Raw genomic sequence first — 13929 nt, 5'->3', positions numbered from 1 at the left:
TTTCATTTCAATCACTTTACCGTGCTGCTTTATTGGTTGATTAAAAGTAGCTGGATTAGTGAGATTCTTCGATTTAAATTCTAATACAGTGGTAACTCAGGCTAAGAACTTAATTCGTTCTGGAGGTCCGTTCTTAACCTGAAACTGTTCTTAACTTGAAACACCACTTTAGCTAATGGGGCCTCCCGCTGCCACTGCACCGCCAGAGCACGATTTCTGTTCTCATCCTGAAGCAAAGTTCTTAACCCGAGGTACTATTTCTGGATTAGTCTGTAACCTGAAGCGTATGTAACCCGAGGTACCACTGTATAGCCTTTGACGGGTTGCAAAATTAGAACTAAATCAAGTTTTGTGTTTTGGCATGCAGTCCAAATAAATCATAGATGTGTGAGGTTCAAAAATAACTGGATGTTGTTGTTGTTGCTTTAAATTCCTGCTGAATGCATGAAAATCCCAGTTGGTTGAATCATAGAATTGTAGAGTCGGAAGGGACCACGATGGGGACCGTCTAGTCCAACCCCCTGGAATGTGGGAATCTTCTGCCCAACGTGGTGCTTGAACTCACGGCACTGAGATTAAGGGTCTTATGCTCTGCCAACTGAGCTTTGTATGTATGAACCCTGCTTCCTGCCAAGTTCTCTCTCTCTCTACTCCCACCCATTATCCCCAAGCTGGGGAGCAGGCAGGAATACCTACCTTGGAAAAAGAGTAAAGGGTAACAAGTGATGGATGGCTCACTTCAACACAGAACAGGGCTATCAAGGCTACTGCAAGTGATGTACAGGGTGCCATTTTCTACTGGGTATGCAGTTAGTAAGAACATAAGGAAAGACTAGTCCAGCATCTTGCTTCCCACAGTAGCCAAAAAGATGCCATGGAAAGCCCACAAGCAGGATCTGAGCATCACTCCCCTTTTTGGTGCTCCCCATAAACTGATATTCATAGATATACTGATGCCTCTGATACCAAAGGTCGCTTATTTATTCCTCATGCTCAGCTCAGAGGTTGCTAAAAACAGTCATCATAAAAATGCACAAGTAAACATAACTGTCAGGGGTTCAGGAGCAGAGGCAAGGGCAAGGGAGGAAACAGAGAGCGAAGGGGAGGAGGCAGAAGAAAAGATGAGTGATGACGACGACCCGAGATCTCCGAGTCTTTCCAGTGAATCAGAAGATTCACAGAAAGGAGCACCAGTGGCCAGGGCAAGGGGGGAGTCTAGGGGGGCACCCCAGGAAGATAGAGCCAGAGGGGACTCAGAGGAGAGCAGTTGGAAATTGGGACCAGCGTCACCGCCAGAGAGCAGGGAAGAGGAAGGGAGCCAGGGGGCAAGCACTGGCAGCTCACAACAGGAGGGAGGGCATGAGTCAGGAGTGGCCACACCTCCATCGGGGAGCGAGGAAACGGTCAGACGGAAAGTGGAAAGTTGGGCGCGCGCGCCAAGTTCAAATGCACAGGAAAGTGACGCAGTAGGCAGCCCTGAAAGAGAGCCAGGTCCTAAAGCCCGGCGCAAGGAGACAGGAGGGTCCGGGGGGTCGGCGTCAGAAGAATCCAGGAAGGAAGAGACCCCGGGGGGTAGAGGGACCCAGAGGAGAACAGTCAGGCGGAAAAGGTGGAGCAGGGCTAGGATATTAAGTTGGTGCACAAGGGGCGGAGACTCAGACGGAGCTTCGCCGATCTAGCCACTAGACGTAGAGTTGCACGCAGCAGCTTGAGAATGGAAACTGTAACTCAATAAAGACTTTTACTTAATGATCGCTGGCTAGCGTGATCCTCTGTGAGCTAGGATCTGGAAGCAGCTCTGACAATAACAGTAAAATAAAACATCGGATATAGTATTAACAGACTGATATGGAAGAGTAATTCTGATTTTGTCCAGAGGCCAGATGAAATAAATGTATTTTAAGTTGTTACTTGAACAACAACAACAATTTATTATTTATACCCCACCCATCTGGCTGAGTTTCCCCAGCCACTCTGGGCAGCTCCCAATCGAGTGTTAAAAACAGTACAGCATTAAATATTAAAAGCTTCCCTGAACAGGGCTCCCCACAAGGTCTGAGGGACAGTGAACTGGCCTCCTGCTGAAAAAGTTTGCTGACCCCAGCAAAGTTTAAGTACTTGAGTCCTTAACTAGGACTAGTTGGGTTGTCTGTTTTTGTTTCTATTATGTATTTTCTGTTTTTTATACAGTGGTACCTCGGGTTAAGTACTTAATTTGTTCCGGAGGTCCGTTCTTAACCTGAAACTGTTCTTAACCTAAAGCACCACTTTAGCTAATGGGGCCTCCCGCTGCTGCCGCGCCACCGGAGCACAATTTCTGTTCTCATCCTGAAGCAAAGTTCTTAACCCGAGGTACTATTTCTGGGTTAGCGGAGTCTGTAACCTGAAGTGTATGTAACCTGAAGCGTATGTAACCCGAGGTACCACTGTATTGTGATTTTATGCTGTGAACTGCCCTGAGATCAACAGGTGTAGGACGATATACAACATCAATAAAAAATAGTAGTCCTTGATAGCTGTATCCTCTATTAATTTGTCAAATCCCCTTTTAAAAACATCAAAGTTGGTGGCTATTGCTACATATTGTGACTTCCAGTTGTGCTGTGAAGAAGTCCTTCCTTTTGCGGTTTTCAAACTACAAGCACCATGATCCCTAGCAGTAGATGAAGCTCTAGGCATCATTTGCATCTAAGATGAGTCCTTGTGAGGTTTCTTCTGTATCAGACTAAGACCCTTTATTCCTTCAGAAGGGTGGAAGAGCAGAGCACCAGCAGAGGGTTGGTGTGGTGTTTATTTTGAGTTGGGCCAAGCTTGAAGGAGGCAGGACCCAGCTCAGAATGGGACCAGATTTTTCAGGTTGTGGTGCATTTTGAATTCACACCTTTAAAAACTTTTTCTATGCCTAAAATAAAGAATTGTTTTCCATATTTTCCTAATCACCAGAATACCAATAGCAGATATAAGAAGCTATATATATTGACCTGGAAGGAAAGGAAAGGGTGTCAACTCAAGAGCAACTCTTCATCCTGTCTCTCCACATGATTCCATAAACCCACTGAAATTCCACACCTTTGGGGAGGTGGGATTAATTTTGAGGCCACAGTGTCTGAAGTCCCCTGTTTCAACACCCTTCCTACGTTGTATTATGATTTTATTTCATACAAGGTTAAAAGTCCATGAAAGTTTTGCCCTTCTCCATTCCTAGCTGATAATGGCATGTTTACCCTTAGGTGCAATACAGTTTTAGTAAAAAAAAAAAAAAAAGTTGGGTAGTTGCTCTCTCTCTAAGTTTCACAGCTTGTTAACAATGATAATAATGCCCGTGACAGGTCAGGAGGAGGGCGCTGATTCTGATTTTACCTGACTTTAAGACAAAACTGCAGGTGCAGTAGGAACCAAGATGAAAACTGCCGCAAATTGGCAGAACTGTTAGTTTGCTTTTCGCTTGAGCTATTGACAGATAAATGCATTCCTCCTCTCTTTGGTTACTGCAGACGTATGTATGTATGTATGTATGTATGTATGTATGTATATTTAAATATAGCCCAAATAATATGGGAAGGCCTTGCACTTAGCAAATCATTTTACTGTTGTGTGCTAGTGACCCTGCTGACATTGAGATTCAGAAGATCAAAAGCTATTTTCTGCTATGTCATATATTCTGCAGTCTTGCCAGCTCTAATGGACTAGACCTCTGCAAAGAGTGAAAGATGTCTGTGGGCATAGACTGGCCTGGAGCACCTTACCAGTTTATATTTAGCCATCGCCCAATGAGCGTTTGTTTGCACACACGTTCCTGTGCTTCTCTGTGGCTTCCCTGTTTGGGGAAGAGAGATGAAGGTGTGTCACAGTGGTTTTCATTGTTAGATGTACCTTTGTGATTAACGTAGACAGTTAAAGGTGATAGAAACTCCAGTAAGAGAAGCAAGGCCACATCTGAAATGTTTAACATCAATGATTGGGTTTCACCAGAAAGACAACAGCAAGGGGTGGATCCTGCTAATAAATAATTTTAGGTTAGCCATTGCTCAGGTTTTAATCCACACATAGTTTAAGATTACTTGAAGTGTTACAATTTTCATACACAGAAAAGGTCTTTCAAAATAGAAAAACAGATATGTGCCTGAAGATATCTGTGTAACTTTCTGCGCTCGGGAAAACAGTAATATGTGTTGCAGCTCTTGGTGCTATGAGTATACAGTAATCAAGGAAACCAAATATTGTCTCTAGGTAATAAAGGACACTAATATGTCATGTGCAAGTTAAGTCTAACACTATCCTCCAACTCCTCTCACTGTACACAAAATAGTGTGAATATTTTGAACATTGTTTGGCTCTTTCCAAGTTCAGGAAATTTACAGATATGATCAAGCAGAGAAGGAGACTAAGGATTCCCACTCCTCCTCCATGTGAGGTAGTTCCCGAGATCTACCTGACCCTCACGAGGGGGTTTTGTTGTATGTTTGGGAGGAATAATGTGGCAAGAAAGAGACAGGAAGACCCAATTGTTGCTTTTTTGACTGACTTCTACTCATTTTCCAGGTACAAACAATGACTATTTGAGGCCAAACTGAGGTGGGAATGGAAGCAGAGGTTTAACTCTTTCCTCCCACACCATTGTCCTGACAAAACTCTTCCCTTGGTGCTATGTTAATAGCAAACAAGTAGAGATTTTCATCAGGACCCCAGCAGGGGAGAAAATAATGAAATTTTCTCTTCCAACATGCTGTAGCCCCAGTGAAAACCAAGGCGCCCTGGATTTGCTGTCCAAGTAAAGACACTGACATGATTCACAGTGATGTGTTTAGCATCTCGTCTACTTTGAGTACAGGAAAGATGCTTCCAATTTTAACGGTGCTTTCTACTTTAAATAATGCAGTAACACTCACAGTGTCTGTTTTAATAATAACAGGAAAAGTGGAGCTGCACAAGGGGCTACGAGCTGTGTACCACAAAATGCCGCTCATGTGGACCCCCGGGTACCTGAACAGAGCCTTGCAAGTGATGGAGAAAGTGACGTTGCTTCCTGATGATACAAAGCTCTGCAAGGAAGCTGTAAGTGGAGAACTGTTGTTTTACAAAGCAGGGCCTTGTGCATTTTTGAGAAGAGAGCCGAAGGGTTTTCAAAGGAGACCAGCAGCGTAGTGGCTACTGCTGTTTGCCCTGATGTTTTGTGTAGCTCAAATTTCTGTTGAACTGATTGCATTCAGTGGCATTTTTCTTCACCTTGAGGAGGAACATCCTTTCCAAAAGACGAAAGAGGCATACCTAGAAAGGGCAACTTTTTGCTTTTCAGCTTCTTCCTTCTGCTTCTGACTTGGAGGGTGCCTGGCAGAGTTTTCCCTTTCACCCTCTGCTCCTCATGTAGTGGGGAGAATAAATGGGGTATTCTGGACTCAAGTCAAAACACAGTATAGATTATTTATTTATACTGTTGCTAAGCTGTTTACAAATAAATAAAAAATACAAAACATATAAACACACCCATAAAACAGTTCAATCAAAGCATTAAAATAAACAGCCATAGTTGAAATGTACAGTAAAACAACCCTGCTGAAAGAGTTAAAACAGCAAATAAAGCAGGACGTTCAAATCAGGGCATCAGGGGAATGCTTGTCTAAACAGGTTTGTCTTTAGGAGCCCGTGGAATGCCCATGCTGATGGGGCCTCTCGTATTTCAGCAGGGAGAGTAAAGTAAATAGAGAAAGATTTCCCCTTCCAACTTCTCTAGAGTTGTATGAAATAATCATTTCTCCTGTTGGCATGCATGGGGGGGAACCTCTTTCAGTCAGAGCCGCGTTGCTTTTTGGGCATCCTGCATGCCAGTGATGATCAAAGCCAGAGGCAAGAGTGGGCAGAGACTGGCATGCAACTCTTACCTTTTTGCAGTAGGAAACATGCCAGCCATGTACACACACAAACCCAGTCAAGCAAAAGGCATTGTCGCAGACCAAGGGCACATTCCAGCCAAGTGAAACCACTGAAGGGTGTGCAGAAGGGCTGGAGACGAGTATGGACTTGGCATGGCCCAGGAGAGTCCTGGAGAACCACATCCATCATACTCCTCACATGGCCTCATTGAGTGACCTTGGATGTGGGATTGACACAAAGGGAACAGGAGCTACTAGTGCCTTGCAAGCTTCCTATTCTTCTACATTTCTGCCTTGTCCAAAATACAGCTTTTGCCCTGCCCCCCAGGTGGCTTCCATTGCAGAGTCGGCTCACCCCATCCCATCCAGGCCTACCTTTCTCTCCTGTCCATTATCAAAGAGAGGGAGCCGATAGATGAATCCACTGAAAATCAAATGGAACACAATGAGCTCATGATGCATTTCAGCAAAACAGGAATTGAGAAACTAGCTGACTTTATATAAGTGTACAATAATCTCTTCCAATATACATGTAATAATTGTGGAATATCAGTAAGAGCCTATGTGACCTGTCCAGAGCCAATCATAAAATCAATAGTAATTCCAGAACGGCTGGGCTTAATCAAATAGCTTCTCTCACTAACTTTGGCCACCGTGCAGGCACTTCAAAAGAAAAACAAGACTCGCCTTTAATTTCCCAGGGTTTCATTTCATAGCAATGGTAAAATAATTCACTGCTGACGCTATCAAATTACGTTTTTTGTTTGTGTCTTTATGGTTTTAAAGTTTATGCATTCCATCTAGAGTAGACCGTCTCAGAGACCCTGAGCAATTTTTCTGCAGTAGGACCTGGAGAAAAAAATGTGCAGCGTTAATAGGACAGGAAAGTCTTGAATTTGAAAAACAGTGAATTAGAGTATTGTCTGCTTGGCCTTCTGTTTATGACCCTCTAGCACTGTTGCTCTTGTGTGATCAAATTTGATCCATAAAGGTCGGAAATGCCCCTCCTTTTTTAAACTAATAGGTGGTATTCTCAGGAATTTTAACAAGAATCCAGAAGCTGCATAAAAAGGCCCACAGGAGCAGTATATTGACCATCCCTGTAATTTAGGCAACACTGATGCCCTTCAGTTTTTCTAAACAGCACTTATTATCTTTTTCTCATTTCTGTTGCAAAGATTGATGTTCTGGTAGCCACTTTGCAGCCCATCCCTGTGACAGAAGTTTCCCCGGAGGATACCAAGGACTCAGAAGAAACACCGAAGGAAGCGAAATCGGAAGAAGCAGAGGTGTCACGACTGCCTGAGTACTTGAACCGATTTGGGGTATGCAGCGTCTCAGCTTCCCCTCTGCCCAACTGGTTTTAATTAGCGTTATTGTCTGTAGCAAAAAGGAAAAGAGTACACCTTCCTTCTTCTTTATTCTGTGACACTAAGGCTCCATTGGTGTCCCACCAGGAATGCTATTGGGGCTTTGGGATGCTGACATTGAATTCATAGAGTTATAGAACTGCCAAGTTGGAAGGGACCACCAGGGTCATCTAGTCCACCCCCACCCCCGCCATGCAGGAATCTTTCGCCCAGCGTGGGGGTCTCATGTTCTACCAACTGAGCTATCTTCTTACTACTTCAAACTGGGAATTGCCTTTCTAAAAGGTGTCCCTTGTCCGCTGCCTGGCTGCAGGGATGTTATTTTTGCATTTCATACATCAGACTTGGTAAGCCAAACTCCTGCTTACTAAAATGGAGTGTCACTCCTGATGAGTTGCTTGGTCTTGCACTATCTCTGGCATCTAAGGGCACAGTTTAGATGCATTCCCCTCTTTGGGTCAATGCAGGTTTAATAGGTCTTCCCCCCTTACGCAGCCTGCTAATGACTGTAAGAAAGTGGTCGCAATTTTGGTCCTGTGTTTAGTTCTAAGAAGGTCCACTAAACGAGTAAATGAGATGGTTGCCTGGGGTTTTTGTTTCGTTTTGAGGCCCAGCCTTTTCCTGCACTCCCTCTCCCTCATTGTGGTTTTTGCATGATTTATCGCCCTGTCACTGGGGAAAGCACCCTTTTATAGAAATGGCACAGAGAGTATTCTACAGATTTATACCTACAGTATTGTTCTAAGGATCTGTTCCTTGGTGAGATATTTGTGTCTTGGCAGGTTTGCTGAATGAAATGTGCAGCTCAATCCGGCATATGTTTCCTCGAAAGTAAACCCCACAGATTTCCATAGGACTTGCCACATAGAGACTGAGCTAAGAATCAGGAAATTTCTCCCAGTTCAAATCTTGTCCCTGCCATGAACTCACTAGGGGAAATTTGTTTTCTCTCAGCCTCAGTTCCATGCTCCCTCCATCTGCAACCCTTACAGAGATGTTGTGAGGATTACAGCTAGATATAGTAGTACTACAGACTACAGATTACAGCTACAGTGCATGTGAAGAGAGCTTGAAGACTGGAATGTATTATACAGATGTTAAGCCTTTTTATTGGGTGTGCATAGGAATGTAGGCTTCGTTTCTTTCGGAAATGAACCAGGGAGGGACGCTTGCAAGAAAGTTCTCTGATTACATCGTAGAGGAGGTAAAAAGAAAAGCTTTTTATTAGTGAGCCTGTAAGAGACCTGGTGGACTGGTTAGTATAGGCCGACAGTAGATGATAAGGAAGCTTTTCCCCCAGTGACAAAATGTGAGAACAGGGATGGGGAGCCTGTGGTCCTCTTAGGTTTTGAGCTATATTATATTCATTACCCCTTGCCATTGTCCATGCTGGCTAGGACTGATGGGAGTTGGAGTCCCACAGCATCTGGAGGGGCCACATGTTTCCTGTCCCTGGATTAAAGCTATATAGTTAGCATCATATTTTGTGTCTTTTGAGTTCTGCACCGTTTTGCCCAAGTAATACTTTTTTCAGCTTTGCAAATGCATTGCCAGCCTACAGAAATGTGATAGTCCACCCACCCCATGCCTCTGTCACAAGACAAGCAAGCAATAGGTTTGATAACATGCATGCTTGGAAGGAATTGTAGCTTCCAGTGACTCAGTACGCAGCTGATTTTTATGTTCCACCTCTAATTATTCTATGAACAGCTTCTACCAGGTCAGAAACACTTGAAGCTGAGAGGTCAGGAGGAGGGTTTGCAGGATCATTCCATGCCCCTTCCCTGAAATTTCAGCTTTCGTTAAAGGTAAAAATAAGTTTCTGTTCCTCTTACTTGTTGAGATTAATGAAAAATGTGGAGGCCGCATTCTTCCCAATGACACAGTAAGAAGCTGCTTTGCATTATTTCTATGCTAAGGAGTGCAAGGCTTAAGGATAACTGTCAGGCTATAGACTAAACTTAATGTTTAATATTTATAAAGTAAAAATGCATTTTGTTAATGCTTTATATAGTTGCATAACTTTTTCATCTATTTTGCTACTGCTATTTGGGCTCTGGGTCTTCTGCACTGATCCGCTCTCCTCCAGACATGCCCCTCCAGGCCCCCGCATGGCAGAATGGTCTAGCTCTCTGTCTGGGAAGATTGCTCAAAGCCATGTCTCTCACACTCTGCCCACAAAGCCCAAGGAATAGCAGCAGAAATAGCACAATTTAAAAAATGAGACTCAGATAGCAGTTGAGCAAGGTTTAATGGTATGTTTGTTCAGCAAGATGCCCAGCGTGATGGCTCAGTTCCTTTCCGAACAGGGTCACTTTTCTAAACAGGATATAATTTCCACTAAACTAAATACAGTTCTTCTTCTTTCTTCTTCTTCTAAATTTACATTATATTATTTGTGCAAGGGTACAGTCCCCTGCTATTGGCCACTGAGATGTCCAAGTGCTTTTATGTCAGGAGAGTGAAAGGCTCAAGAAGATTACAGAGTGGGGGAGGACTAATGGAAATTACTTCGAAGAAAATAAATCTGGCGGTTGGTTTATGCAGCCTCAGCCCTGCAGCCAGAAAAGAGTTGGAAGTGATCATCCCCTGCTGGCCTCTCATCCTCAGATGGACCACTATGTTGTTTTTAAATTTTATTTTAAATAAAATTGTAGCTGCACTGGCCAATTCCATTGCAGTCCCCAACAGCTCCCCTTGCCATTTCAGTGAATCAGCACAGCCTATCTCAGAAGCAGTCCACCTATTGGCTTGGAGTAAATTCCTGTCCTACCTATGGCAATATCCCATGCGTTTTACAGCTTAGACCTATTGCCGCCACCATTCTTCCTACCTTATTTACCACTTCCTTCAAGGCAGATGGTACCTTCCCCTCCTCCAATGAAGCATTCTTCTTTGGCGATCACTTGTAGCCGAGTAAGATTGTCTTCCATAAACACAGTTTTAACAGTGAGTCCATAAGTGACTGTGGAGGCCAATTCTGAACCCACACGTCCTTCCACAGTGGGGACACAGGTTTCCGGGTGGGAGTTGATCACAGTGAGGGTTTGCCAACTGTGCCTTCCTCTTCTCCCTTTCATCCTGAGTTCAAGCATCTTAATTGCCCCCTGAACCCACCCAGTCAATCCCCTTCAGCGAGTTTAAAAGAAACCTAGATGGACAGGGGTCAAAGGGGAACATGTGTGCTGTAGACACACCTCCATTGTACATGCTCTTAACTATGGCATCCTGCTGCTTCTGGATCTCGGTGATTTTGTCCTCAAAGTTTCCTGGAAGTTTGTTATAGCAGATTGCTTAGGGTGTGGATAACAGAAGTACACAACAGCATTCCTGATGCTTCAGAACCGCACCTGCTTTCACTTTTCTAAGTGTTTTTAATCAAAAGTCCTAGAAACTCTTCTGTTTTGCTTGCTTTTTAAAAAAATTATCGAGTCATACAAAGCAAGGCAGAATGTAGCTCGACCAAGACACATCAAAGAAGCATTTCGGTTAAAGATGTTACAGACCTTGTATGAGAAATCGGGTTGGCAGAAACAGAACTCCACAGTGCCATCTGGTGTCACTGTATTAGAATGCATAAACAACACATATAAAGTCCTATGGCAGAGTTATACACAGGGGCTTCCAGCCAGCCCACCTAAAACTTGTTTCAGTTGCCATTATGTATCATTTCTATAGAACCTGCCAGCATACGAACTGGATTTCCCATATTCCAGTGATACTGCTCTGAAACACTCCAGTTCTCTTGTGAGTCTGGCCAACTCTGTGCATTTGTTTATCTTCGGGTTTTGCTCGACTGAATTCATACATAGTCTGTTGCTTCAGCAAATAGTTTGTGAAGGTCAATGGTCCAGAACATGACAAAATTGCTCTCTCCCCGTGGGAGCTGCCCAATGATGTTTCCTTGGGTGGGAGGCCCAAGCAGTGATTGCATAAGAGACAGTTCTGCATTGCAGCGGCTACAAAGCTTTAGCTCTACTGCGTCCAGGCCCCATGCTGGAGGGTGGTTGTGAGTAAACATGGAGATGGAAATTGCATGGCTTATGGAAATTATAGGCTACATGAACTAAGAATGGGGGGAGTGGAGAAGCCCAGGAGGTCTTTGAAACAGCCTGTGTGGTAACTCTTGTTGACAGCAGGAATGGCAGTCTAGCGATACTCTCCTTAGTAGAACTGCCCTGTGGTTTGACAGGTTTTCCTCTTCTGTGTTGCACATGAATCTCACAAGGGTGGGATAGCAGGATAGGATTCAGTTAACTAGTCTCGTTAGCAGATGCCCACACAAGGACTTCTACTATTGTAATGCCCCCCCTTTCCTGGCTCAGGAGGGGAAACCCCCAGGGAAACTCCCCAGGCCAGCATGCTATGTGGCGGAGAAGGGGGTTGTTTGATCTGCCAAGGTGAAAAGCACACACTAACAGAGGGATTGCCATAGTGCTACCTTGAATTCCTTCCTCAGGCTAGAACTGGGGAGACCAGGTTCAAGTCCCTACTTTGCCATGTTGTTCACTGATTAACCTTTGCTCAGTCACTATCTCTCAGACTAAAGAAGATAAAATGGAAATGGAGGAAGATTGAGCAATTTCCTAGCGTTCTGGGTCTTCAGCTTCCATTGGCCCTTGACATTTGGCTATGCTGACTCCCCCCCCCCCCAAAAAAAAAATATTTTATTAAAGCTTGGGGGGAAATGATACACGAAAGTTAATATCAAAGGCTCAGTATCTTTTTAGAATACCAAAGATAAACTTATCTAAACAAAAACACAAGCCAAAAAAGGAAAAGAAAGAAGAAAAAGAGAGGAAGGGGAAAGGGAAAAGAGGAAAGGGAGAAAAAAGGAGAACTTCCAATTCTTCATCTGTCAGCTATATATATATAAATATCCAAAACATTCACTCTGCAGTAACAGCCATGCTGGCATGAGTTGATGAGAGTTGTGAGTTCAGCATCTGGAGAGCTACAGATTCTGCAGCCCTGATTGATGCCATCCTGAATTCCTAATGGGATAACAAATAAATAAATGAGCCCTGCTCACTGTGCATCTTAATAGTCAGTCCTAGCTAACCTGTATCTCTCTAAATTATGGGTATCTTCTAGTTTTGGTACAAAGGCACATCCGAGGATAATATTATTCCTGGTGAGTGACCAAGGATTTTTGTTGTTGTTGTTTAAAGCAGGGCTGTTTAGAAGCTTCCGGCTGTCCTATTGCATCCTTCCTAGCTAGGGCTGCTCTCTTCCCATTCATTTTCCTGGAGGCTTCTCCATTAGGGCAATTAATTTGCCTTTTGTCTGGGGAACATCAAGCTGTCCAGTAAAACTTCCATAACCACAAATGGCCCCCCATCTCAAAGCACTTAAGTGAATTAATATTTTTTTACGATGCATCGGGGCGTGTCATGAGAAGCACTACACCACAGATAGAAGTGGAACTCTGCTGTGATATACTGCCCAGCTGCCTGGCCGAATCCTGCCTGCCTGCAATGGAGTACCCCCACATGCAGCCCACCCTGGTGCACCCACACAAGCAGAATCAGAGCAAAGTAAAGGGGCTGCATCCAGCGAGCTGAGCATGAAATCGCATGAGTCATTAAAAAGGGGGCCATAGAGGAATGTATGCTGGGCAGTTGCACAGGGGCTCATGGGATCTATTTAGTATGCCATTAGGACAAGCCTATTTAAATGATTCCCATCTGCTGAGTGGAAGGTTAGCCAAAGCGACTCAGGGCGAGTCCTTGGATCAGCAAGGGGGGGGCAGGGGGGAGCCATAGGATGTTTAGATTGCCGGCTGGCCATTCATCATTTGTTAGCATAACGAGTCTTTATTAATGATGTTTCTCAGTCATCATGCAAGTTCAGCTATCCCAGCACTTAGCAGAATTAAAGATTGATTCTTTTTTTGTTTCTGCTTTGTTATTGCTAAATCATAAAAATCTAGTCTATAAATTATTGCTGCCCTTTGCTTATTCCATCACCCCATCATTTTTTCCTCTTTTTCTTTTGGGGACGGAGAGAAGGAATGAAGAAGTGCTCCTTTATTGCGGCTGGCACGTTTTTCCAGGACAAAACGCAAGTCAGCTGCACGGTGCCGACTTGTAGAATTTCACATTCCAGTTCTGGGGAAAGAGGAAGGGGGAAAAGATTACTCCGGCCGGGCATGTGGATTGTTGATGTATTGCGACTGGTTGATTAGCGGTTTTCTTTCTTTCTTCTTTCTTTTCCTTTCTTTTCTCTCCCCCCCCCCCCCCCCCGCTATGACAGGAGCTGAATTCTAAGCTGCAGTCGCTTGGCAAGGTGGAATCTGCAAGCTTGTTGGCACTGACCACCCAGCTTGTGGAGGAAAAGCAGCCAGCATTTGAAGTGGAAGACATTGCAAAACACAAGGAGAAGCTGAAGGAGTGGGAGCAGGAGCAGACGCTGCTGACTGAAAGGGAGAGAGAGTTGAGGGAAAAGGCCAGGCAGGAGCTGGAAGCCCAGAATGCAGCAAAAGCATCTCTTTAACGCAGAAGATCGGCTTGTGATGTGGCCTTGACTGTATGCAGATGAAACCTTTCCAGATCCATCTTGCAGCAAAAGTGCTTCTTCCCCACCCCCTTAAAAACCACTGTAATTATAATTGTTTCTCTGAAGCCCTCAGTTTTGCCTCTTATGTGTTATGTCTACCTGTCATCTAATAAAGTGATTCATTTCTAAAA

The 13929-nt window shown here is 44.2% G+C and overlaps 1 protein-coding gene across 1 annotated transcript in view; it reads left to right on the top strand.

The window, feature by feature from the left end:
• Positions 1-13929, top strand: part of MRPS27 (mitochondrial ribosomal protein S27) — a 56194-nt gene extending 42265 nt beyond the window's left edge. Inside the window, exons 9-11 of the mRNA XM_083465459.1 lie at positions 4913-5055; positions 7049-7195; positions 13496-13929. Of these exons, the coding sequence (XP_083321585.1) occupies positions 4913-5055; positions 7049-7195; positions 13496-13735 (530 nt within the window). The 3' untranslated portion in view covers positions 13736-13929. The remainder of the gene's footprint in view (positions 1-4912; positions 5056-7048; positions 7196-13495) is intronic.

Source organism: Podarcis liolepis (assembly GCF_965112155.1).
Source record: "Podarcis liolepis genome assembly, chromosome: 11".
Taxonomy (NCBI): Eukaryota; Metazoa; Chordata; class Lepidosauria; order Squamata; family Lacertidae; genus Podarcis; species Podarcis liolepis.
The sequence above is the reverse complement of the archived record's forward strand: the minus strand, read 5'-3'. Positions and strand labels throughout refer to the sequence as shown.